Source organism: Oncorhynchus clarkii, chromosome 28, assembly GCF_045791955.1.
Source record: "Oncorhynchus clarkii lewisi isolate Uvic-CL-2024 chromosome 28, UVic_Ocla_1.0, whole genome shotgun sequence".
Classification (NCBI taxonomy): domain Eukaryota; kingdom Metazoa; phylum Chordata; class Actinopteri; order Salmoniformes; family Salmonidae; genus Oncorhynchus; species Oncorhynchus clarkii.
This window is the reverse complement of record NC_092174.1, coordinates 27,332,500-27,358,293: the sequence shown is the minus strand read 5'-3', so window position 1 is coordinate 27,358,293 and position 25,794 is coordinate 27,332,500. Positions and strand designations below refer to the sequence as shown.

Here is a 25,794-nt window from a genome sequence, read left to right as displayed (position 1 = left end):
TGTCATCACATGGTATCTGACAGCACACACAGCAGTTAATAACCATTTAATCACACAGTGACTTGAATCCTTTTATTATTGCACAAAAAGCTCACAAATGGCTTCAAGAAGAAACAAATGACATGGTAACAATATTATACATTTTCAAGATTTGGAAAAACAAGTACAAATACAGAACGTGGTGTACATAGCTATATACATAAAATAGGGGTAATGAAACCAGTAGTATTAGCCATAATAAAATATCAATAAACCTTCTCAAAATGGTGCATCAATCGGCCCATCCTCCCCCAGTCTTCTCCAGCAAAGGGACAACAACAGAGAGAGAGACTGGTCCAACGGTGTACTGACAGAGAGAGAACCCCCCCTCTTGGGACCAGAGTGGTATCATCCCACAATGCAAGACTTAAGACCTGGATAAGGGGTCTCAGGTACCTTGCAATCCTGGAGGGGTGGGCGGCTCAATATTCACCTCCACCGCCACCCCGTTTGGTTTGAGACTCCTTGTCAACAGGATGCGGATGTCGTCCTCGTCATTGAAGGGACTCTCTTTGTACTCCTGCCGAAGCCACTCCCTGTACTGGAGAGACAGACAGCAACATACAGTATGTCAATACTCTTGTTTGTTGAGGCATCTGTATTCTATTCCTCAAGTAACTACAAGGCTACTCCACTCTCTGAAGGCTTTAATGCTTAACACATACATTTTTTATGATAAGAAACTCCTTTTTATTGAACTTCCATTCCCTCCAAGAGTGCCTGCATCTCTTACACTGTCACCTGTACCTAGACTGACATCTTTTCCCCTGTCCTCCCTCTATCCCCCTCTGTATTGACCTGGTCAGCGTGAGTGGTCTCAAACTCCTGGAGCTGGCGCTGAAACCCCAGGTTGGGGCCAGCGCAGGGCCGAGCCACCCTCACAGCAGCCAGAGCCTCCTGCCAGCCCAGCCGTGTCACTGTCATGATGTAGGCCACCACCAGGGAGACACTCCGAGACACACCCGCCAGACTGCATGGAGAGAGGAATGGATGGTTAACCTCTTAAATGTAATGGCAAAATGTAGATTCCCGCCTAAATAGACTTACCCAAAAGTAACTGCTATTCATGTGTAATTACATGATTCCGACATGCAAAAACGAGGCATATTTGGAAAGACGACATCTGGGAGATTTTGAGGAAATGATCAGAAGATATATAGGAGTACACAAGATCAAGCACACACAAAATATATATTATTTTTTTTGACAAGCTATAAGTGAATAATTCATGACTAGAGCTGAAACACATCAGATGGCTTCTACAACATGTGAACAATATCAGAAAGCAAATGGGATTGATAGACCTAACAACTAGAAATGGGCAGATGTTTTAGTAAGTGGTGTCAGGTGTGGTCACAAGACGTTTCCAAGTGTCCCTAAACCTCTCCAAAGTGGCATATATCTGTAAATTAGATCATTCCACTGCTAGTACATATTTTCAATCCTTAAATGCTATTTGTTCATTATAAAAACACAATGTCTACCATATCAACATTCAAGTGTCCTTTCAACCTCTCCAAAGTGTCCGAATGTGGTAATTGCCCTGTTTTTGCACACTGGGGGTGCCTAAAAGTTATTGTTCTTTATAAAAAACAAAATTTCTTAAACACCATCCTCTCTCAAACATTGTGGTGGTTTTGGGGGACATACAGGGGATTTCAAGTGTTTTTGTAGCCTCTCCAAAGTGCCTGAACATTTAGCCTAGGCATATCCAATGTATTGGTCTGTGGTGGTTGTGAGGTTGCTTTGGGCCCCCAATTCAACACCAGCTGCTGTTGGAAGGCCAACTGGGAGAGAGGGGTTTGACCTTTGCTTTGGCCATCTGCTTGTGGAGAATAAAAGTATTTACTGTAGCAATGTCCACAAAGTGGTAAAACAAATATTATACCACTTCCTGGTCTTGTGGATGACCTGGTAGTAGCCTATCAGAGCATCAGATAGGTCTACACCCCTCATGCTGGCATTGTAGTCCTTCACAGAAACAGGAATAAGGACATTCTTCCTCACCCATCGGCATTTTTCACGCTCCTTGAGACATGGTCGTTATTGAATGCCTTATGCTGTGTGGTGAGCATAGTTATTTCCGTAGCAGCTTGTTAGTCCTGATCCAACGTATGGCCCCCCTCTCCACAGTCTTTTCATGTTGTTTACCTTGGTCTTGGGGAAACCAATTCTGTTAGGATGAATGGTGATTTTTCAAGAGGTCTATGAAAACTATGGGACTAGAATAAAAATTGTCCACTAAGAGCTTGTACCTACCGCCAAGTAACGGGAAGCATCAACTGCATAACAGAAATTGAATAATGTGTCCCTGAACAAAATTAAAAGTATCAGTCAGTATCTGGTGTGGCCACCAGCTGCATTAAGTACTGCAGTGCATCTCCTTCTAATGGACTGCACCAGATTTGCCAGTTCTTGCTGTGAGATGTTACATCACTCTTCCACCAAGGCACCTGCAAGTTCCCGGACATTTCTGGGGGGAATGTCCCTAGCCCTCACCCTCCGATCCAACAGGTCCCAGACATGCTCAATGGGATTGAGATCTGGGCTCTTCGCTGGCCATGGTAGAACACTGACATTCCTGTCTTGTAGGAAATCACACACAGAACGAGCAGTATGGCTGGTGGTATTGTCAGGCTGGAGGGTCAGGAAGGGTACCACATGAGGGAGGAGGATGTCTTCCCTGTAACGCACAGCGTTGGGATTGCCTTCAATGACAACATGGTCAGTCCGATGATGCTGTGACACGCCCCAGACCATGATGGACCCTCTACCTCCAAATCGATCTCGCTCCAAAGTACAGGCCTCTGTGTAATGCTCTTTCCTTCAACGATAAGCGCGAATCCCACCATCAACCCTGGTGAGATGAAACTGCGACTCGTCAGTGAAGAGCACTTTCTGCCAGGCCTGTCTGGTCCAGCAAAGATGGGTTTGTGCCCATAGGCGACGTTGCTGCCGGTGATGTATGGTGAGGGCCTGCCTTACAACAGGCCTACAAGCGCTCAGTCCAGCCTCTCTCAGCCTATTGCGGACAGTCTGAGCACTGATCGAGGAATTGGGCATTCCTGGTGTAACTCGGGCAGTTGTTTTTGCCATCCTGTACCTGTCCCGCAGGTGTGATGTTCAGATGTACCGATCTTGTGCAGGTGTTGTTACACGTGGTCTGCCACTGCGAGGACGATCAGCTGTCCATCCTGTCTCCTTGTAGCGCCGACTTAGTCGTCTCACAGTCCGGACATTGCAATTTATTGCCCTGGCCACATCTGCAGTCCTCATGCCTCCTTGCAGCACACCTAAGGCACGTTCACGCAGATAAGCAGGGACCCTGGACATCTTTCTTTTGGTGTTTTTCAGAGTCAGTAGAAGGGCCTCTTTAGTGTCATACGTGTTCATAACTGTGACCTTAATTGCCTGCCATCTGTAAGCTGTTAGTGTCATAACGACCGTTCCACAGGTGCATGTTCATTAATTTTTTATGGCTCATTGAACAAGCATGGGAAACAGTGTTTAAACACTTTACAATCAAGATCTGTGAAGTTATTTTGATTTTTACGAATTATCTTTGAAAGACAGGGTCCTGAAAAAGGGCAGTTTCTTTTTTTGCTGAGTTTAGATGAAAAAGTTCCACGAGTAGGCAGAGGCTGAATCGTCTAGCACAAAGAGCTTGTAGCCCCATTTGGTCTGCTTATTTTTCATATTACGCTTCAAGCCAATTCAAGCCTTTGAGGCAACCATGCGCTCATCTATAGATAGATTTTGAGCAGGCTGGAAGTAAGTTTTGCATGCCTCCACCATGTCATGATACAGGTGCTTGACTCTTGCAAGACGGTCATACCCTGCAGTCCCCTTCTGGTCATTCTCCTGATACTTTTGCGGGTCACTCATGTGAATAGTATGGTTGATGGCCAAGAATCGGGTTTCACTCATGATGGAGGTGGGGAACTCGAACCGATTGAGTGGGGACTTGCTCCAGTTGTCAACTAGTCTTGATACCTTTACCAGTCCCATGTAAATGACCAAGGAAGTGTAGTTGAGCATGTCACCCAAGGTGACAGGTTTTCAGGACATCTTCCTTCCCCCCTGCTGCTGCTTGTCCCCATACTTGTTGGTATTACTAATTAGTGTTCCCAGTACAGAGGTTGTAAAGTAGAGCTGAAACAGCTGTAAGGGGCTGTATGTTTCATCACTAACCAACTGTGGGCCTTTGGGTTTAAACCAAAATTGGGTTTGGGTTTAAACCAAAATTGTTCTGGTACCTCATCATCTTCAAAGACCGTATGCCATCTGTCCTCAGTTTACTCTCCCTCTTTTGTGCTGCTTCCACTGCCTCTCCCTCTGCCTCTCCCTCTTCTCTATTGAGGCCTAGATCTCCTCCCTGCCCCCTCACCTCCAGATGAACTTGCACAGAGGGGACTGGTGCCAGGGCCTGCAGTGGGGATGGTAAAAGAGGAGTGGGGTCTTTGCGGAGTAGTGGTAGTAGAATCATCAGACGGGGTGATTGACACTGCAGTGGGGGTGGTAAAAGAGGAGTGGGGTCTTTGCGGAGTAGTGGTAGTAGATTAATCAGACGGGGTGATTGACACTGCAGTGGGGCGGTTGAAGAGGAGTGGGGCCTTTGTCGAGTGGTGGATGTAGAACCACCAGAAAGGGTGATTGACACAGCAGTGGGGGGGGGCCTTGACCGTCGGGGTGGCGCTTGCAGGGGAGGGGTGGGTCCCAAAAGTCATCATCCAAATCTTCTGCATCCTCCATTTATGAATAAAATAAAGGGATATATTGTTGTAAGACACAGAATTACAGTTGACTAAATTTACAAAACAACATTACTGTAAAGTAAAAACACCAAGCCTAAACTTTATCTGTACAGTGACTCTCATAGAAGGTGTGAAGCACACACACAATGCAAACAGTAACACAAAGGCAGAGGTGACAACCACAAATAAACAATGGCCATGAGAGTTTAGTGGCCTCTCCAAAGTTACAAAGATGAAACTTAGAACAGCAAACAGTGAACTAATATGAAACATAGACAATAACTACTTTGGAAATATATAACATTGAAATGACTTGTTACATAGGCCTATGGTAACTAAATCCAAACCACAAAAAGCAGAACATTTGTAAAAAAAAAACAACACCTATAGTAAATATATAAAGTCATGAAAATAATTTACTTACAGATCTAAAAGTGGATCCAATCCTTCTAGAAAGAAATCTTCGTTGGCCAAGTCGAAATCTTCGTTTCCCTTTCTTATATATTTTTTTATTTCACCTTTATTTAACCAGGTAGGCAAGTTGAGAACAAGTTCTCATTTACAATTGCGACCTGGCCAAGATAAAGCAAAGCAGTTCGACACATACAACAACAGAGTTACACATGGAGTAAAACAGACATACAGTCAATAATACAGTATAAAAATAAGTCTATATATGACGTGAGCAAATGAGGTGAGATAAGGGAGGTAAAGGCAAAAAAGGGCCATGGTGGCAAAGTAAATACAATATAGCAAGTAAAACACTGGAATTGTAGATTTGCAGTGGAAGAATGTGCGAAGTAGAAATAGAAATAATGGGGTGCAAAGGAGCAAAATAAATTAATAAATAAATACAGTAGGGGAAGAGGTACTTGTTTGGGCTAAATTATAGATGGGCTACGTACAGGTGCAGTAAACTGTGAGCTGCTCTGCGAGCTGGTGCTGAAAGCTAGTGAGGAAGATAAGTGTTTCCAGTTTCAGAGATTTTTGTAGTTCGTTCCAGTGACTGGCAGCAGAGAACTGGAATGAGAGGCGTCCAAAGGAAGAATTGGTTTTGGGGGTGACCAGAGATATACCTGCTGGAGCGCGTGCTACAGGTGGGTGATGCTATGGTGACCAGCGAGCTGAGATAAGGGGGACTTTACCTAGCAGGGTCTTGTAGATGTCCTGGAGCCAGTGGGTTTGGCGACAAGTATGAAGCGAGGGCCAGCCAACGAGAGCGTACACGTCGCAGTGGTGGGTAGTATATGGGGCTTTGGTGACAAAATGGATGGCACTGTGATAGACTGCATCCAATTTATTGAGTAGAGTATTGGAGGCTATTTTGTAAATGACATCGCCGAAGTCGAGGATCGATAGGCTGGTCAGTTTTATGAGGCTATGTTTGGCAGCATGAGTGAAGGATGCTTTGTTGTGAAATACGAAGCCAATTCTAGATTTAACTTTGGATTGGAGATGTTTGATGTGAGTCTGGAAGGAGAGTTTACAGTCTAACTAGACATCTAGGTATTTGTAGTTGTCCACATATTCTAAGTCAGAACCGTCCAGAGTAGTGATGCTGGACGGGCGGGCAGGTGCAGGCAGCGATCGGTTGAAGAGCATGCATTTGGTTTTACTTGTATTTAAGAGCAGTTGGAGGCCACGGAAGGAGAGTTGTATGGCATTGAAGCTCGTCTGGAGGGTTGTTAACACAGTGTCCAAAGAAGGGCCAGAAGTATACAGAATGGTATCGTCTGCGTAGAGGTGGATCAGAGACTCACCAGCAGCAAGAGCGACATCATTGATGTATACAGAGAAGAGAGTTGGCCCAAGAATTTAACCCTGTGGCACCAACATAGAGACTGCCAGACGCCCGGACAACATGCCCGGCTGGGGGCAGAGGGTGGTCTATAGCAGGCGGCAACGGTGAGAGACTTGTTTTTAGAGAGGTGGATTTTTAAAAGTAGAAGATCAAGTTGTTTGGGTACAGACCTGGATAGTAGGAGAGAACTCTGCAGGCTATCTCTGCAGTAGACATCGCCCCCTTCGGCTGTTCTATCTTGTCTGAAAATGTTGTAGTTAGGGATGGAGATTTCAGAGTTTTTGTGGTCTTCCTAAGCCAGGATTGGCAGAGTGTGATAAAGCAGTGAATAAAACAAACTTAGGGAAGAGGTTTCTAATGTTAACATGCATGAAACCAAGGCTATTACGGTTACAGAAGTATTCAAAAGAGAGCGCCTGGGGAATAGGAGTGGAGCTAGGCACTGCAGGGTCTGGATTCACCTCTACATCACCAGAGTAACAGAGGAGGAGGAGGATAAGGGCACGGCTAAAAGCTATGAGAATTGGTCGTCTAGGACGTCCGGAACAGAGAGTAAAAGGAGGTTTCTGGGGGCGATAAAATAGCTTCAAGATATAATGTACAGACAAAGGTATGGTAGGATGTGAATACAGTGGAGGTAAACGTAGGCATTTGATGAGATGATGATGAGAGAGATATTGTCTCTAGAAACATCATTGAAACCAGGTGATTTCATCGCATGTGTGGGTGGTGGAACTGAAAGGTTGGATAAGGTATAATGAGCAGGGCTAGAGGCTCTACAGTGAAATAAGCCAATAAACACTAACCAGAACAGCAATGGACAAGGCATATTGACATTAAGGAGAGGCATGCTTAGTCGAGTGATCAAAAGGGTCCAGTGAGTAGTGAGGTTGGTTGGGATCACGGCGATTCAGACAGCTAGCCGGGCCATCGGTAGCAAACTGGCAGAGGATGGAGGTCTGTTTTTAGCCACCTTGTGCGTTTCCATCGGTAGATTAGTGGGGTACCATGTGGTAGAGGGGAACAATCCAATTGGCAAAATAGATATAGTTATAGTGACCCAAGAAAATTGTGCGATAGACCTATTCAGATAGCACCCGATAAGATAGCTAACGATTAGCGGGCCGAAGATGGGCGTTCAGGTAAAGTCGCGACGGAGGGGCCAGTTGGATAACTCCCTCGGGCAGATAACGCCGGTAGTCCAGTCGTGAAGGCCCGGTGGGGCTCTGCATCGGCAGTAAAAAGGGTCCGGATAGGTGATTGTAGTCCAGGAATGGCTGATGGAACTCTTCACCTGGCTAGCTCCCGAATAATTTATGTTTGCTCCGGGACTGACGTAAGCCAATAGTCACTCGGATAGAAGCTAGCTAGCTGCAAGATCCAGGTGTAAATGTCCAGAGCTTGCGGTAGAAATCCGGGGATATGGAGAGAAAATTGGTCCGGTATGCTCTGGTCTGAGTCGCGTTGTACAAAACTGGCGATAGCTTTTCGAGCTAAAGGATAGCTGATGACCACCAACCGTGGTTAGCTGAATACTAACGTTAGCCAGTAAACTGGCTAGCTTCTGGCTAGCTTCTATTATGGATTTCAGATTTGAGGTGAATAATATATTTTTTTTAATTGGTGAGGCGGGTTGCAGGAGAGTGTTTTGAAGTTGAGATTTTTAGAAAAAAATATATATAAAAAGATATGCGAAGAAAAGATGTAAATATATATTTACACGGGACACGACAAGATGAGGACAAAGGACGTCTGACTGCTATGCCATCTTGGGAATGAAGGATCCGAGTCCGACTCCAGTATTTTATTCAAAGCTTCTATGTCGGTATACTTATTCATAGTTGCTTTCTTTTTAGGTTTCTGTTCGATATTCTTAGTTTTTACCTTTTTTTTACCCCTTGAGAAGCATTTTATGTTAAAGTGATGAAATCTGTTTACAATGTAATGTAGAGTGCGTCTCGTCTCTGATCCAGGTAGCAGTAGTTCGCATTACGCATTAAAGGTTCTAGGCCTTGCTTTGTCCCATCCAGGTCAACTGCATATCCCTGGAAAGCTTACCTCATTGGCTACAAGACTGTCAAGGTGCCATAGTAGCCAATTCCCTGTGTAATGGATGCCTACAGCGCGTCAGCCGGCAACATCATTGTTGCCGGCTATAGTCATTCGGTGGACATTGGCCATTTGATCTTGCCATTAAGTCATACATCATCAGATAACATTGTCAATAAGATAGATTTACTCCTACCAACCTATGGATTAATTTCATATGCCCCATGTAGCGAAAACACAGACCAAATCGAAGCTTACCTTGTAAGACCCATGAGGATTTGGCATGGGTCCCCAGATCCTCAAAAAGTTCTACAGCTGCACCATCGAGAGTATCCTGACCGGTTGCATATGGCAACTGCTCGGCATCTGACCGTAAACCGCTACAGAGGGTAGTGCGTACGGCCCAGTACATCACTGGGGGGCAAGCTTCCTGCCATCCAGGACCTATATGACCTGGGGTGGCAGGTATCCTAGTGGTTAGAGCGTTGGACTAGTAACTGGAAGGTTGCAAGATCGAATCCCCGAGCTGACAAGGTAAAAATCTGTATTTCTGTCCCTGAACAAGGCAGTTGACCCACTGTTCCTAGGCCGTCATTGAAAATAAGAATTTGTCCTTAACTGACTTGCCAGGTAAAATAAATATAATAGGTGGTGTCAGAGGAAAGCCCATAAAATTGTCCCAGACAAGTCATAGACTTGTTTTCTCTGCTACCGCACGGCAAGCGGTACTAGGACCAAAAGGCTCCTTAACAGCTTCTACCCCCATGCCATAAGACTGCTGAACAATTAATCAAATGGCCACCGGACTATTTACATTGACCCCCCCCCTCCATTTGTTTAGTACACTGCTGCTACTCTGTTTATTATCTAAGCACCTCTACCTACATGTACAAATTACCTCAACTAACCTGTACCCCCTCACACTGACTCGGTACCGGTATCCCCTGTATATAGCCTCGTTATTACTTTGTTATTGTGTTACTTTTTATTATTTTTACTTTACTTTATTTTGTAAATATTTTCTTAACTCATTTCAAGCATTTCACGGTAAGGTCTACACTTGAATTCGACCCATGTGACAAATAAAGTTTGATTCGATTATAATTTGTTTGATGAAAACGTTGGGTAAAATAAACATTTTGACTCTCGGCACTGGTGATCAATAACGGTAGGTCACAGTCAGATGAATAACATATCCTTATGATCTGCGGAGTCCCGGCTTTTGGTGTTTATCAATGTATTCCGTGTTTATTCCGTTTATGCTTCACAACGCTAACCGGAATGAAGGTAGCAGCCATCTTGAAATGAGGTTATCGGCTCGGCATGCCCTTATACATTCTTATGCCCATATATGGTAGTAAGTCACACCAAAGATTTGAAGGCGCCGATCAATAGCCAAGATACCCAGCTTTCCGCAGACATCCTGGTTTTGCAGATAGGGTCTACCATTCTCATACCAGCCCTCAATTCAATAAAACAAATCAAATAGGGTCCCCAAATATGGGGACTTTACATTTAAGAGGGAGGGATGGATAGGAGCTGGCATGGCCATGATAGAGATAAAGGGCATGGACATCAGCAGGTCATATTAATAGACAATACATTTACTTGACTTGGAAGTCAAATATAGAGACTGTGGAGGCAACATTAGAACATTTATTTAACGGAAGGGTCTTCTGTATTTCTCAGGAGACCCTCACCAGAGATACCTCAGATAGTTGAACAACACAACACATTCAAATCAAGATTGTTGTTTGGGGAAGTTCAAGAATAGCCTTCTGTGTTATCTGTCTATGTGCTGCTTACCATAGTCACACATGGGTTCACTTGTGAGCACTCAGATTAACCCGGAGATACAGTAACAGATGGACAAAGTTTATGACTCACCAGTGGACCAGACAGCCCTCTCCTTTCAGCCGGGACTCGTGCATGAACATGATGCTCTGTTTGAAGTGCTGTGTCCTGAGAATGACACACATACAGGTTATGTACAGTCATAAGCAGGTCATAACACAATAACAAACCAGTTACCATTCCCACAGTAGTAATAACATTGTATTTGTTGTGGAAGACAAAGCATATAGGACAAATAACATTACATTTGCCAAAAAAGCTGTAAAACGGGCCCTCCACCCCAGTCATAAAAAGTGGGGGGATGAGTGGGTAACGACTCATAATGCTGAGAGGAGAACGACTCATAATAATGGCTGGAATGGAGTGAATGGAAAGGTGGAAAAACACACATGGAAACCATGTGTTTGATGTGTTCGATACTATTCCATTTATTCCCTTCCAGCCATTACTATGGGCACATCCTCCCTAATTACGGTGCCATCAGCCACCTGTGGTGTGCGAGCAGTGAAGGGTATGGGTGAGGGGAGGGCCGTAGGGGTGAGCATGGGTGTGTTCTTCTAGGCCCTAGGGCCATCTATCTATCCTCCTGACAGGACCAGGATGAGCAAGTGGTGTCTGTCCATCTCTGGCTAGCCAGGGCCAGTTTAACATTTCACCTGCAGGTTTCACACACCTTGCTGGAGAGAAAAGGTGTGGGAGTAACAGGGGAGTTGACAGCGACATCTGGGTGCCTGGGTGTTAGTGTGTGCGTGAGTCTTTTTCGGGGGTGTTATAAAAATAGAGACGCAGTGCAGACGGACGTGGCAACTCATAGAGAACCAGAGACTTCCTGTTCCTTCCTGCATAGAGGACCAGGCCACCTGCACTCTATGCACTCAACCAGAGGAAATGTGTGTGTGCATTTGTGCATGTTTTTACAGCATCTATCTATCCACCTATTTATGTATGTATACAGTGCCTTGCGAAAGTATTCGGCCCCCTTGAACTTTGCGACCTTTTGCCACATTTCAGGCTTCAAACATAAAGATATAAAACTGTATTTTTTGTGAAGAATCAACAACAAGTGGGACACAATCATGAAGTGGAACGACATTTATTGGATATTTCAAACTTTTTTAACAAATCAAAAACTGAAAAATTGGGCGTGCAAAATTATTCAGCCCCCTTAAGTTATTACTTTGTAGCGCCACCTTTTGCTGCGATTACAGCTGTAAGTCGCTTGGGGTATGTCTCTATCAGTTTTGCACATTGAGAGACTGAAATTTTTTCCCATTCCTCCTTGCAAAACAGCTCGAGCTCAGTGAGGTTGGATGGAGAGCATTTGTGAACAGCAGTTTTCAGTTCTTTCCACAGATTCTCGATTGGATTCAGGTCTGGACTTTGACTTGGCCATTCTAACACCTGGATATGTTTATTTTTGAACCATTCCATTGTAGATTTTGCTTTATGTTTTGGATTATTGTCTTGTTGGAAGACAAATCTCCGTCCCAGTCTCAGGTCTTTTGCAGACTCCATCAGGTTTTCTTCCAGAATGGTCCTGTATTTGGCTCCATCCATCTTCCCATTAATTTTAACCATCTTCCCTGTCCCTGCTGAAGAAAAGCAGGCCCAAACCATGATGCTGCCACCACCATGTTTGACAGTGGGGATGGTGTGTTCAGCTGTGTTGCTTTTACGCCAAACATAACGTTTTGCATTGTTGCCAAAAAGTTCAATTTTGGTTTCATCTGACCAGAGCACCTTCTTCCACATGTTTGGTGTGTCTCCCAGGTGGCTTGTGGGAAACTTTAAACGACACTTTTTATGGATATCTTTAAGAAATGGCTTTCTTCTTGCCACTCTTCCATAAAGGCCAGATTTGTGCAATATACGACTGATTGTTGTCCTATAGACAGAGTCTCCCACCTCAGCTGTAGATCTCTGCAGTTCATCCAGAGTGATCATGGGCCTCTTGGCTGCATCTCTGATCAGTCTTCTCCTTGTATGAGCTGAAAGTTTAGAGGGACGGCCAGGTCTTGGTAGATTTGCAGTGGTCTGATACTCCTTCCATTTCAATATTATCGCTTGCACAGTGCTCCTTGGGATGTTTAAAGCTTGGGAAATATTTTTGTATCCAAATCCGGCTTTAAACTTCTTCACAACAGTATCTCGGACCTGCCTGGTGTGTTCCTTGTTCTTCATGATGCTCTCTGCGCTTTTAACGGACCTCTGAGACTATCACAGTGCAGATGCATTTATACGGAGACTTGATTACACACAGGTGGATTGTATTTATCATCATTAGTCATTTAGGTCAACATTGGATCATTCAGAGATCCTCACTGAACTTCTGGAGAGAGTTTGCTGCACTGAAAGTAAAGGGGCTGAATAATTTTGCAAGCCCAATTTTTCAGTTTTTGATTTGTTAAAAAGGTTTGAAATATCCAATAAATGTCGTTCCACTTCATGATTGTGTCCCACTTGTTGTTGATTCTTCACAAAAAAATACAGTTTTATATCTTTATGTTTGAAGCCTGAAATGTGGCAAAAGGTCGCAAAGTTCAAGGGGGCCGAATATTTTCGCAAGGCACTGTATGTTGGTATGTCGGTGCTCACTACATCTCTGCATGTTTATTGTCTTAATCCTAATGAGTAAAAAGCATTCCATGATTTCTCATTAGGGAAATAAGAAGCCGAATCGCCTAGTCAGCTGGTGATTTATTCAGTGCTTTGATTCACAGTCAACTGGTGAGCATGTGAAGCATATCATTTTCATATTATGAGAACATGAACTAGAGACGCCCACACAGAGTGTGTGTGCTAGATAGAATGGATCTGACTGGTCTAGTCTGCTTCAGTCCGGTGCTGTTCTGTTCTGTATGGTAGCCTTGTGTACTGTGTGGTGCTGTGTGTTGGGCTACTTACAGGTTTTGTGTGGGCAGGTCCGCTGCTGAGATGCATAGATAGGTAATCTCCTGCAGGAAAACATACAACTGTTATACGCTCTAACACAATTACAATCTAACAGGCAAAGCATGCCGACAGGATCGTTGTAAACACCACTCTGTACACACTATTACATAATGCTCTCAGTCTTACAAGTGTGTCTGCAAACAATAACAACCATTATGTAAGCTTACACACCAGGTCCTATCCTATAGACTGTGTTTCTGATGTGGTGATTGCAGCTGTAGTGGGGAAGTAAAAGAACGGGACAGACTGTGCTAGTTTCTATAGGGAGTAGTAGAATATGAGAACACCAAATCCCACACAAGCTAGAGCCAGAGCACTGGGTCAGAAACTAAAAAGAATACTCCTCTCTACCGCCTACACCCTCCCACAGAGCTCATACAGGCTCCAACAAATTATTTCTATTGATGTAATGTGAACCTGTTTTGTTTGGGATGGGGCCTAGTCTAATATTACACACTAAGCCACATTCCCATACTGCTGCCCCTGGACAGACTGGTCCAGGGGCAAACATATACCATGCTCTTATAGGAAGAGCAGTCATGAGGACTGACATGGGGACTGTCAATTTATTTGCTTAACCAAACTGTGTCCGCATTCTTGGATGCAAATCTTGATTTGTCACATTAACATCCATCCAAATTGGATTTTGAAACTGGATTTTGTGTGTGCATATGCTACAGACAGGCATTAAGGAACGTGTGTTAATGCATGTGTCATTAGATCACGTACATTCATATAATATCATGCTGAAAGGAGGTCTGACGCGGTATTTAGCCATTTTGATCTAGCGAACGGTCCACTGGGAAGTGTTTTCTTACCGGCAGGATAGGGGCTGCACTGTCATGGATGGAGAGGATGTGTGTGATGTTGTTCCTCGCTAACTGCTCTCTGTCCCTCGCATCTAAAGGAAAACAAGTATTGAATGACAAAACACATGAATCATCTATTAAATATTCATAGAATGTTCTCAAATATGAATGTGCCACTGAAATGTTCTGGAAGGGAAAATGGTGAAGGGGTGTCTTCATTGGTCTTATCCTTAGCTCAAGCCTTTGACCAGTACAGCTGGGAAGAAACACTTACCTTTGAAGTTTCCCAAGTACAAGTCAGGCAGGACCTATGTGAAGGTAAGAATTGAATATTATTGTGTGACCTGTTGTTTACATTCACCAGTGTTCTTAAACCTGACATAATTACAACAAGCATTTCATTCATTACACAAATAACTAGGCTAAGCAACAATATTACTACTTAAAACACAAGCCCCTGGGCCTATACTCCTGTGCCACTATTGACAGCAAAGACGAAACTCAAATATATAGCCTGTGTTCTCAAGGAAAGACAACATGGAGGTGCAGAGACTGTATATTTAGTTTGACACCAAATACCAGAGGCGAGTGAGCTCACATAACCGACACAGTTCACTCTGATGATAGTGATAAGACATGTTAATGTAGGATCTGTGTGTGTGTGTAAATACCACCATTCAAAACTTTGGGGTCACTTAGAAATGTCCTTGTTTTTGAAAGAAAAACATGTTTTTTGTCCATTAAAATAACATAAAATTGATCAGAAATACAGTTGTAGACATTGTTAATGTTGTAGATGACTATTGTAGCTGGAAACATGACCCTGGCTATCCATAACATTCCCTTTTACTTGAGTCATTGGGTACTTTTTCATCCACTGTGTGTGTGTGTGTGTGTGTGTGTGTGTGTGTGTGTGTGTGTGTGTGTGTGTGTGTGTGTGTGTGTGTGTGTGTGTGTGTGTGTGTGCGTGTGTGTTTATGTGTGTGTGTGTGTGTGTTTATGTGTGTGTTTGTGTGTTTATGTGTGTGTGTGCATGTGTGTGCGTGTGTGTGTGTGTGTGTGTGTGTGTGTGTGTGTGCCTGCGTCCCTCATACCTCTCCTCCCCCATCTCAAACCCAGCTGGAATAACAGTGATGAGAGGTGCAGAAAGCTTTTCCAATTGAAATGAGTTGATGACACCTGTTGTGTACACCAAGTACCAAGCCAACATTTGAGAAGGTCAATTGCTAAAGTATCCATGATGACACGGAGCCTACAGTATGTGATAAGACACAGCAATGCATTACACCCATAAGTAATATCATCAAATGTAGCATGCTTTGATCATTTTCAACAGAAATCTGTCCAATGTGTAGCCAAGGAGTTGGAATGTAAAAGCACAACGCCTACACACCGGGTGTGTCTACTTTGATAGACAGCTAGAGTCATTAAAGTGTACAGTGTACAGTAGCATACATACAGCGACAAACAGGCACTCTTATGGCAGATGGCCTGAAGTGGAATATGGTATTATGCAATTGTGCACCGATTCAATATAAATTAGACGCAATACGTGTTCATAACACCAATAGAACACACGCATTAAACACATTTGACTACACGCGTTTGATTGACATTCTATATTCATTGAAACCCCCTGTCTACAGAACTACTGTAGCCTACTCAGCGACCATGCGTAAACTTTGCTTTAGGAGCGCATGCATAGGCTGTATATCAACGAATAACATACCTTATTGAGCCCATTACCCATTCTAAACGAAGAATTCTGTAAAACCAACAAATGGAAATTACGGCATTTATTGTTGTACTCTTGTTTCGAGAAGTAGGTCTCCAACGGCTTTCCCGAGAGCTCCCCAAATTGCGAGCGATCGAGTACTCACACAGTCTGCAGCAGCGCTGTTCCCTAAAGCTCCCGATGTTTTCAATGCTTCCTGGGATATGTAGTTTTTTCTCATCTAGAGAGGCATGGTCTCTGTAAATGAAGGATGACAGGCCTATGCTTATTTTTATATTCACAATTTGTATACAGTCTATGCCACAGACTCTATGGGTAGACTTCACCGACAGTGGGCTCCAAAATGACTGGCACCCCTGACTGGCAACGCACAAACAATACTTAAAAATATATTTAAAATATAATTAGAGATAAACTCAAAATACCAACATGTGAGAAATACTGTACATTATTAATGTTTCAATGGAACTAACCAAAATCATACAATTATTTAATACAAAATACATTTCACCAAAATCAAGGTTTCATAATTATTGGCACTCCTCACTCAGTACTTAGAGCAACCACCTCTGGCAAGGATAACAGCAAGGTTAAGTAACACATTTGGAGGGATTTTGGACCATTCCTCTACACAGATCCTTTCAAGATCCTTCACATTTTTGGGTTTCGCTTATCAACTGACCTCTTCAACTCAGCCCACAGGTTTTAGATTGGATTGAGGTCCCGCGACTGAGATGGCCATGGCAGAACATTGATTTTGTTGTCACAGAACCATTTCTGTGTGGATCTTGTGGTATATTTTGGGTCATTGTCTTGTTGGAAAGTCCACCTACAGACAAGTCCCAGCCTTCTGGCAGAGGCAACCAGATTGTCAGCCAAAATTGCCTGATACTTGGTGGAATTCATTATGCCATCAATATTAACATGTGCCCCTGAACCTCTGGAATTAAAACAGCCCCAAAACATCACTGACCCACCACCATATTTCACCGTGGGTATGAGGTGCCTCTCCTTGTATGCATCTCTGTTTTGACGCCAAACATGCCGATGCTGTATCTGACCAAAACGTTCCATTTTGGTCTCATCTGACCAGAGCACCTTCTTCCAGTCATAATTGAAATGACGTTTGGCAAACTCCAAGCGCTTGCGTCTGTGTCTTGCGATCAGAAAGGTCTGACCCCAAGACGCCACCAAGGCCTGCAATTATTTCACAGGGATTCTTGGGGATTTTATTGCTTCTCTCACCATCCTCCTCCCTATCCTGGGGGAGGGGGGGGGGTGCATTTCCATCTACCCGTGAGGCTTTCAACTGTTCCATATTTTTTATCTTTAAAAAAAATAATTGCCCTGACAATGCTCAGTGGTATAATAAATCATTTGTGAATCTTCTTGTAGCCATTACCAGATTTATGAAGGTCTATGACCATCTGTCTCTTTTGAACTGCCAGTTATTTTGTTTTTCTTCATGGTGTTGGATGACAAAAGGATATTGCATGCGTGTTACCTCATTTTGATACCCTAGTGAAACAGGAAGTGATGTAATGGCTCAATATAGTTCCTTAAGACTTAGATAAACATAAATAAGTCAAATTTAATTCCTGGTTTAATTTTGGTAGATGTCATTTACAATAATCTTTAAGGGTGCCATTAATTGTGAAACCTTGATTTGGAGGACATTGATTTTTAATTAAATCAATACATTATTTTGGTGGGTTCCATTGAAACATTAATAAAGTACAGTATTTCTCACATGTTGGTATTTTGAGTTTATCTCCATAATTATATTCTTTATATTTTTTAAAGTATTGTTTGTGCATTGCCAGTCAGGGGTGCCAGTCATTTTGGAGCCCACTGTATAGGCAATAGGCATACAGTCAAAAATCTCTCAACTCATGAATGAAGGAATGGACATAGAGTTGTTTTCTTTTGTGTCAAAACAAAAGTATTCTAATTTCACAACATACATACTCATGGGTAAAAGCCACTCACTGAACATTTTTGTTTATCATTATGTTTTTTTTTTCTTTCTTTTTTTGCCTTTATTTAACCAGGTAGGCCAGTTGAGAACCAGTATTCATTCACAACTGCGACCTGGCCAAGATAACGCAAAGCAGTGTGATAACACAGAGTTACAAATGGGATATACAAACGTACAGTCAATGACACAACTGAAAAATCTGTATACTGTGTGTGCAAATGAAGTAAGGAGGTAAGGCAATAAATCGGCCATAGTGGCGAAGTAATTACAATTTAGAAATTTACACTGGAGTGATATGTGTGCAGATGAGGATGTGCAAGTAGAAATACTGGTGTACAAAAGAGCAGAAAAACAAATATGGGGATGAGGTAGGTACAGTTGAAGTCGGAATTAACATACTGTACACCTTAGCAAAATACATTAAAACTCAGTTTTTCACAATTCCTGACATTTAATCCAAGTAAAAATTCCCTGTCTTAAGTCAGTTAGGAACACCACTTTATTTTAAGAATGTGAAATGTCAGAATAATAGTAGAGAGAATGATTTATTTCAGCTTTTATTTCTTTCATCACATTCCCAGTGGGTCAGAAGTTTACATACACTCAATTAGTATTTGGTAGCATTGCCTTTAAAGTTTTTAACTTGGGTCAAACGTTTCAGGCAGCCCTCAATAAGTTGGGTGAATTTTGGCCCATTCCTCCTGACAGAGCTGGTGTAACTGAGACAGGTTGTAAGGCCTCCTTCTGCCCACACATTTTCTATAGGATTGAGGTCAGGACTTTGGTGATGGCCATTCCAATACCTTGACTTTGTTGTCCTTAAGCCATTTTGCCACAACTTTGGAAGTAGGCTTGGGGTCATTGTCCATTTGGAAGACCCATTTGCGACCAAGCTTTAACTTCATGACTGATGTCTTGAGATGTTGCTTCAATATATCCACATAATAGTTCTCCCTCATGATGCCATTTATTTTGTGAAGTGCACCAGGCCCTCCTGCAGCAATGCAATGCTACTCCTTGCTTCACGGTTGAAGTGGTAATCTTCGGCTTGCAAGCCTCCCCCTTTTTCCTTAGAACATAACGATGGTCATTATGGCCAAACAGTTCTATTTTTGTTTCATCAGACCAGAGGACATTTCTCCAAAAAGTACGATCTCTGTCCCCATGTGCAGTTGCAAACCATAGTCAGGCTTTTTTATGGTGTTGGAGCAGTGGCTTCTTCCTTGCTGAGCGGCCTTTCAGTTTATGTCGATATACGACTCGTTTTACCATGGATATAGATACTTTTGTACCTGTTTCCTCCAGCATCTTCACAAGGTCTTTTGCTGTTGTTCCTGGATTGATTTGCACTTTTCGCACCAAAGTACGTTCATCTCTAGGAGACAGAATGCGTCTCCTTTCTGAGCGGTATGACGGCTGCATGGTCCCATGGTGTTTATACTTGCGTACTATTGTTTGTACAGATTAACGTGGTACCTTCGGTCGTTTGGAAATTGCTCCCAAGGATGAATCAGACTTGTGGAGGTCTACAATTTATTTTCTGAGGTCTTGGCTGATTTATTTTGATTTTCCCTTTTTCCCACTGAGTTTGAAGGTAGGCCTTGAAATACATCCACGGGTACACCTCCAATTGTCTCAAATTATGTCAATTAGCATATCATAAGCTTCTAAACCCATGACATAATTTTCTGTAATTTTCCAAGCTGTTTAAAGGCACAGTCAACTTAGTGTATGTAAACTCCTGAGCCACTGGAATTGTGACACATAAGTTAATAAATAATCTGTCTGTAAACAACTGTTGGAAAAATGTATTGTGTCATGCACAAAGTAGATGTCCTAACCAACTTGCCAAAACTATAGTTTGTTAACAAGAAATGTGTGAAGTGGTTGAAAAACGAGTTTGAATGACTCCAACCTAAGTCTATGTAAACTTCCAACTTCAACTGTAGTTGGTTGGATGGGCTATTTACAGATGGACTGTGTACAGCTGCAGCGATTGGTAAGCTGCTCTGACAGCTGATGCTTAAAGTTAATGAGTCTCCAACTTCAGTAATTTTTGAAATTGGTAGCAGAGAACTGGAAGGAAAGGCAGTCAAATGAAGTGTTGGCTTTGGGGATGACCAGTGAAATATACCTGCTGGAGTGCGTGCTACAGGTGGGTGTTGCTATGGTGACCAGTGAGCTGAGATAAGGCGGGGCTTTACCTAGTAAAGACTTATAGATGACCTGTAGCCAGTGGGTTTGGCGACGAATATGTAGCGAGGACCAGCCAACGAGAGCATACAGGTCGCAGTGGTGGGTAGTATATGGGGCTTTGGAGACAAAATGGATGGCACTGTGATAGACTGCATCCAATTTGCTGAGTAGTGTTGGAGCCTTTTTTGTAGAAGGAAGTCAAGTCAAGGATCGGTAGGATAGTCAGTTTTACAAGGGTATGTTTGGCAGCATGAGTGAAGAAGGCTTTGTTGTGAAATAAGAAGCCGATTCTAGATTTAATTTTGGATTGGAGATGCTTAATATGAGTCTGGAAGGAGAGTTTACAGTCTAGCCAGACACCTAGGTATTTGTAGTTGTTCACATATTCTAAGTCTGAACCGTCCAGAGTGGTGATGCTAGTCAGGGGGGCGGGAGCAGGCAGCAATCGGTTGATGAGCATGCATTTCATTTAACTAGCATTTAAGAGCAGTTGGATGCCACAGAAGGAGTGTTGTATGGCGTTGAAGCTAGTTTGGAGGATTGTTAACACAAAGAAGGGCCAGATGTATACAGAATGGTGCCGTCTGCTTAGAGGTGGATCAAAGAATGACGCGCAGCAAGAACGACATCATTGATATATACAGAGAAAAGAGTCGGCCTGAGAATTGAACCCTGTGGCAACCCAATAGAGACTGCCAGAGTTCCGGATAACAGGCCCTCCGATTTGACACACTGAACTCTATCTGAGAAGTAGTTAGTGAACGGCAGTCATTAGAGAAACCAAGGCTGTTGAGTCTGCTGCTTCTGACAGAGTCTGGCCTTGGCCAGGTCGATGAAGACGGCTGCACAGTACTGTCTTTTATCGATGGCGGTTATGATATTGTTTAGGACCTTGAGAGTGGCTGAGGTGCACCCGTGACCAGCTCAGAAACCGGATTGCATAACGGAGATGTCACGACTTCCACCGAAGTTGGTCCCTCTCCTTGTTTGGGCGCCGTGCGGCGGTCAAAGTCACCGACCTTCTAGCCATCGCTGCTCCTCTTTTCACGTTCCTTTGGTTTTGTCTTTTGTCTTCCATCACACCTGGTTCCAATCCCATCAATTACATGTTGTGTATTTAACCCTCTGTTCCACCTCATGTCCTTGTCGGTGATTGTTAATTGCAAGAGCTTGTGCACGTCTGTCCTGGTGTGCGTCGGGTTATGTACCCATTATTTGATTGTTCTGCCTGGTGGTTCCATACTCCCACACCCCCTCTCCGATACCCATGGAGCTGGGAGGGGCAGTGCACAGGGAGACTGGAGGGGGTTCCAGCTCGTGAACCATCTGTGGCCGCAGATGTCACACTGCCGGTCGGTGCCAGGTTGGTTCCTTTGGGGATTGAGGCAGCAGGTAGGGCGCTCTGGCATCACCCCAGGTGAGCCGGCACCATTCTCACCCAGAGCCCTCTGTTGCACATATGTTTGTGTATGTCACTTTCCCTGAGTTTTCCCCGCATTCCCAGCATAAGGCGCTCGTCGATTCCGGCGCGGCTGGGAATTTTATTGATAGAGCGTTAGCCTATAGTTCAGGGATCCCCATTGTTCCCGTGGCTGTGCCTTTCCCCGTTCACACCTTAGATAGTCGACCATTAGGGTCAGGGTGGATTAGGGAGGTCACCGCTCCTTTGGGCATGGTGATGCAGGGGGGTCACAAGGAGAGAATTTTGACTTTCCTGCGTTTCCCGTGGTGCTGGGCCTACCCTGGTTAGCTTGTCATAACCCCACTGTTTCTTGGCCACAGAGGGCTCTCACGGTGTGGTCACGAGAGTGCTCAGGTAGGTGTTTAGGGGTTTCTGTTGGTGCTACTACGGTGGAGAGTCCAGACCAGGTCTCCACCATGTGCATACCCCCTGAATATGCTGATTTGGCTCTCGCCTTCTCTAAAAAGAAGGCGACTCAATTACCACCTCATCGAAGGGGCGATTGTGCGATAAATCTCCTGGTAGACACTGCACTTGCCAGGAGTAACGTGTATCCCCTCTCACAGGCGGAGACGGAGGCTATGGAAACATATGTCTCTGAATCCCTGCGTCAGGGGTACATTCGGCCCTCCACTTCACCCTCCTCCGAGTTTCTTTTTTGTGAGGGAGATCTGCGTCCGTCTATTGACTATCGGGGTCTGAATCAGATCACTGTGAGGTGCTACCGCTCATAGCCACAGTGATTGAGTCAATGAACGGGGCGCGCAGAAGCTAGATCTCAGGAGCGCTTACAACCTGGTGCGTATCCGGGAGGGAGACGAGTTGAAGACGGCTTTCAGTACCACCTCAGGGCACTATGAGTACCTCGTCATGCCGTACGGGATGATGAATGCGCCATCAGTCTTCCAAGCCTTTGTAGACGAGATATTCAGGGACCTGCACGGGAAGGGTGTGGTGGTGTATATTGATGACATTTTGATATACTCCGCTACACGTGCCGAGCATGTGTCCCTGGTTGCCAGGGTGCTTTGTTGCGTGTTGGTGCATGACCTGTACGTCAAGGCTGATAAGTGCCTGTTCTTCCAACAGTTCGTCTCCTTCCTAGGGTATCGCATTTCCACCTCAGGGGTGGAGATGGAGAGTGACTGCATTTCAGCCGTGCGTAATTGGCCGACTCCCACCACGGTAAAGGAGGTGCAGCGGGTCTTAGGGTTTGCCAACTACTACCGGGGGTTTATCCGGGGTTTTGGTCAGGTAGTGGCTTCCATTACCTCACTGCTTAAGGGGGGCCCGGTACACTTGCAGTGGTCAGCTGAGGCAGACAGGGCCTTTAGTCACCTGAGGGCTTTGTTTACCTCGGCTCCCGTGCTGGCCCATCCAGATCCCTCTTTGGCATTCATAGTGGAGGTGGATGTGTCCGAGGCTGGGATAGGAGCTGTGCTCTCTCAGCGCTCAGGTACGCCACCAAAGGTCCGCCCCTGTGCCTTCTTCTCGAAGAAGCTCAGCACGGCGGAGCGAAACTATGATGTGGGGGACCGGGAGCTGTTGGCTGTCGCCAAGGCCTTGAAGGCGTGGAGACATTGGCTTGAGGGGGCTTGACACTCTTTTCTCATCTCGACTGTCCACCGCAATCTGGAGTACATCCGGGCAGCGAGGAGACTGAACCCTCGCCAGGCAAGTTGGGCCATGTTTTTCATCCGTTTTGTGTTTACCGTTTCCTACAGACCAGGCTCCCAGAACGTTAAAGCAGACGCATTGTCCCGGCTGTGTGACACAGAGGAGCAGCCCGTGGATCCCACTCCCATACTCCCCACCTCCTGCCTGGTGGCACCGGTAGTGTGGGAGCTGGACACGGACATTAAGCAGGCGTTATGTGCAGAGTCTGCTCCCTTCCAGTGTCCCGCTGGGCATCTGTACGTCCCGTCTGCTGTTCGTGACCGGTTGATATATTGGGCCCACACGTCACCCTCCTCTGGTCATCCTGGGATCGGTCGGACAGTGCGCTGTTTGAGCGGGAGGTACTGGTGGCCTACCTTGGCTAAGGACGGGAGTGTTTATGTTTCCTCCTGCTCGGTGTGCGCCAAGTGTAAGGCTCTGAGGCACCTACCCAGAGGTAAGCTACACCCCTTACCTGTTCCACAGCGGCCTTGGTCGGTGGATTTTCTGACTGATCTTCCACTCTCACAGGGTATCACCGTGATCCTGGTCGTTGTGGATCGTTTCTCTAAGTCCTGTCGTCTCCTCCCTCTGCCAGGTCTCCCTACGGCCCTACAGACTGCGGAGGCCTTGTTTACACACATCTTCCGGCACTACGGGGTGCCTGAGGATATAGTGTCTGATCGGGGTCCCCAGCTCACGTCTAGGGTCTGGAAGGCGTTCATGGAATGTCTGGGGGTCTTGATCAGTCTTACTTCAGGATTTCACCCTGAGAGTAATGGGCAGGTGAGAGAGTGAACCAGGATGTCGGTAGGTTTATGCGGTCCTATTGCCAGTACCGGCCGGGGGGGTGGGCGGCGTTCGTGCCCTGGGCCGAGATGGCACAGAACTCGCTATGCCACTCCTCCACTAACCTCTCTCCCTTCCAGTGCGTACCGGGGTACCAGCCGGCCTTGGCATCAGGGTCAGACCGAGGTTCCTGCGGTGGACGACTGGATCAGGTGCACGGAGGAGACATGGGAAGCCGTCCTTGTCCACCTTCAGCAGGCCGTGACACTCCAAAAGAGGAATGCACCGCAGTGAGACCCCGGTGTTCGCACCCCGGTGTTCTGTTTTCTGGTGGGTTTCTTGTTATTAAACTGCGCCGTTTGGAAACACAGTTTTTGCTCTCCTGCGTCTGACTTCTCTGCCGCCAGTACGCAGCCCATACAGGAGAAGATACGGTGGGATTCGAAATGGTCGGTTATCTGGCCTGTTATTAATTACAGGACTTATTTCTTATTATTTTGGAGATGAGGCAAGCAGTGAGATACTGCAAACTTATTTTATCTGTCTTCACATAAACCATAATATATATATTGTTGAATAATTGCAATCACATATCATGACCAGTAATAACATATAGAGGGATATTTGCTTTGAATGAAAGGCTTACCAAACTTATTGAGCTTTGCTGTGGGCAGAAATTGTTACAATGCTGGCCTATACAAAATAGGCATCAGGCCAGACAATAGTACATTTAGGCCTATTGCACCCATACAGTTATTGATTAAACCACTCATTCACCCAGACTCTATTACAGGCAGACAATAATATCCAGTTAAAACAGTGGATGCCAGGGTTACTGTAATGACCATGAAAGAGAACCCAGAGAAATGGCAAATGATGATGTGAAATACTTTGTTGTGGCTTTAGTGTGTGAGGACAGGCAAAGAATATAGGTCGGGGGCGTTTACAGAATATAGGCCTACTCCAGATGCACTGTAGGCTTTGGCCTAACTCTGCACAATCAGTGTAGTCTAGTCACTTCACCCAAAACCATCAGAAGCCCAAAACCTTCAGATGTGCTACAATTCAGGTGGTTTCCCATTCTGGTTTCAGAGAAAATCTGACTTTATCAATGGATCATAATCTCTTTGTTTTTGTGAGTATGTTGCTTTAATTCAGTGTGGTTTGGCTGTGTTGAGTCATTGTGCCGGTAAGGGAAAGTGTCTTGTTATTTCCTTTTTAGTGTCTGTAAAGTACTCTGAGGTAGATTATGAAAAATGTTCAGGTTATTTCGAGGGTAGCTATTTTTACCTTTAACATATTATTGTATTTTACCTGCTGCCTGTGGGTTCCACTGCCATAGGTTTTATTGATGTACTGTATGTCATTACTTGAGAAGTCAAAAAGGTCAAAGAAGTCTTAAAAAGTAAAATTGAGACTGTCCAAAAACTAAACCATCTGGTGACAATCCTTATAAAAAATAATCTAGTGCAGTCTTTCACAATGCCATGGCTGACATATCCTTGCTCAGCACGACCCATTGTCCATCAATGGCAAATGACTTCCAGGAACAGCCAGGCTATAAGGGTAAAGTGGCCTACATGTTTCACATGTCTCTCTCTGTCTCTCTCTCTCTCTGTTTCTCTCTCTCTCTCTGTTTCTCTCTCTCTCTCTCTGTTTCTCTCTCTGTCTCTCTCTCTGTTTCTCTCTCTCTCTGTTTCTCTCTCTCTCTGTTTCTCTC

At 44.6% G+C, this 25,794-nt stretch overlaps 1 protein-coding gene across 1 annotated transcript; it reads right to left on the bottom strand.

Moving 5' to 3' along the window:
- Positions 1-58: 58 nt before the first annotated feature.
- Positions 59-16,156, bottom strand: LOC139387095 (dual specificity protein phosphatase 22-B-like). Its single transcript, XM_071133095.1, has 7 exons — positions 15,988-16,156; positions 14,533-14,566; positions 14,268-14,350; positions 13,402-13,451; positions 10,531-10,605; positions 838-1,009; positions 59-580 (listed from the first exon to the last, which is right to left on the bottom strand). The coding sequence occupies exons 1-7, from the start codon at positions 16,006-16,008 to the stop codon at positions 428-430; spliced, it is 588 nt and encodes a 195-aa protein (XP_070989196.1). The 5' UTR covers positions 16,009-16,156; the 3' UTR covers positions 59-427.
- Positions 16,157-25,794: the final 9,638 nt, after the last annotated feature.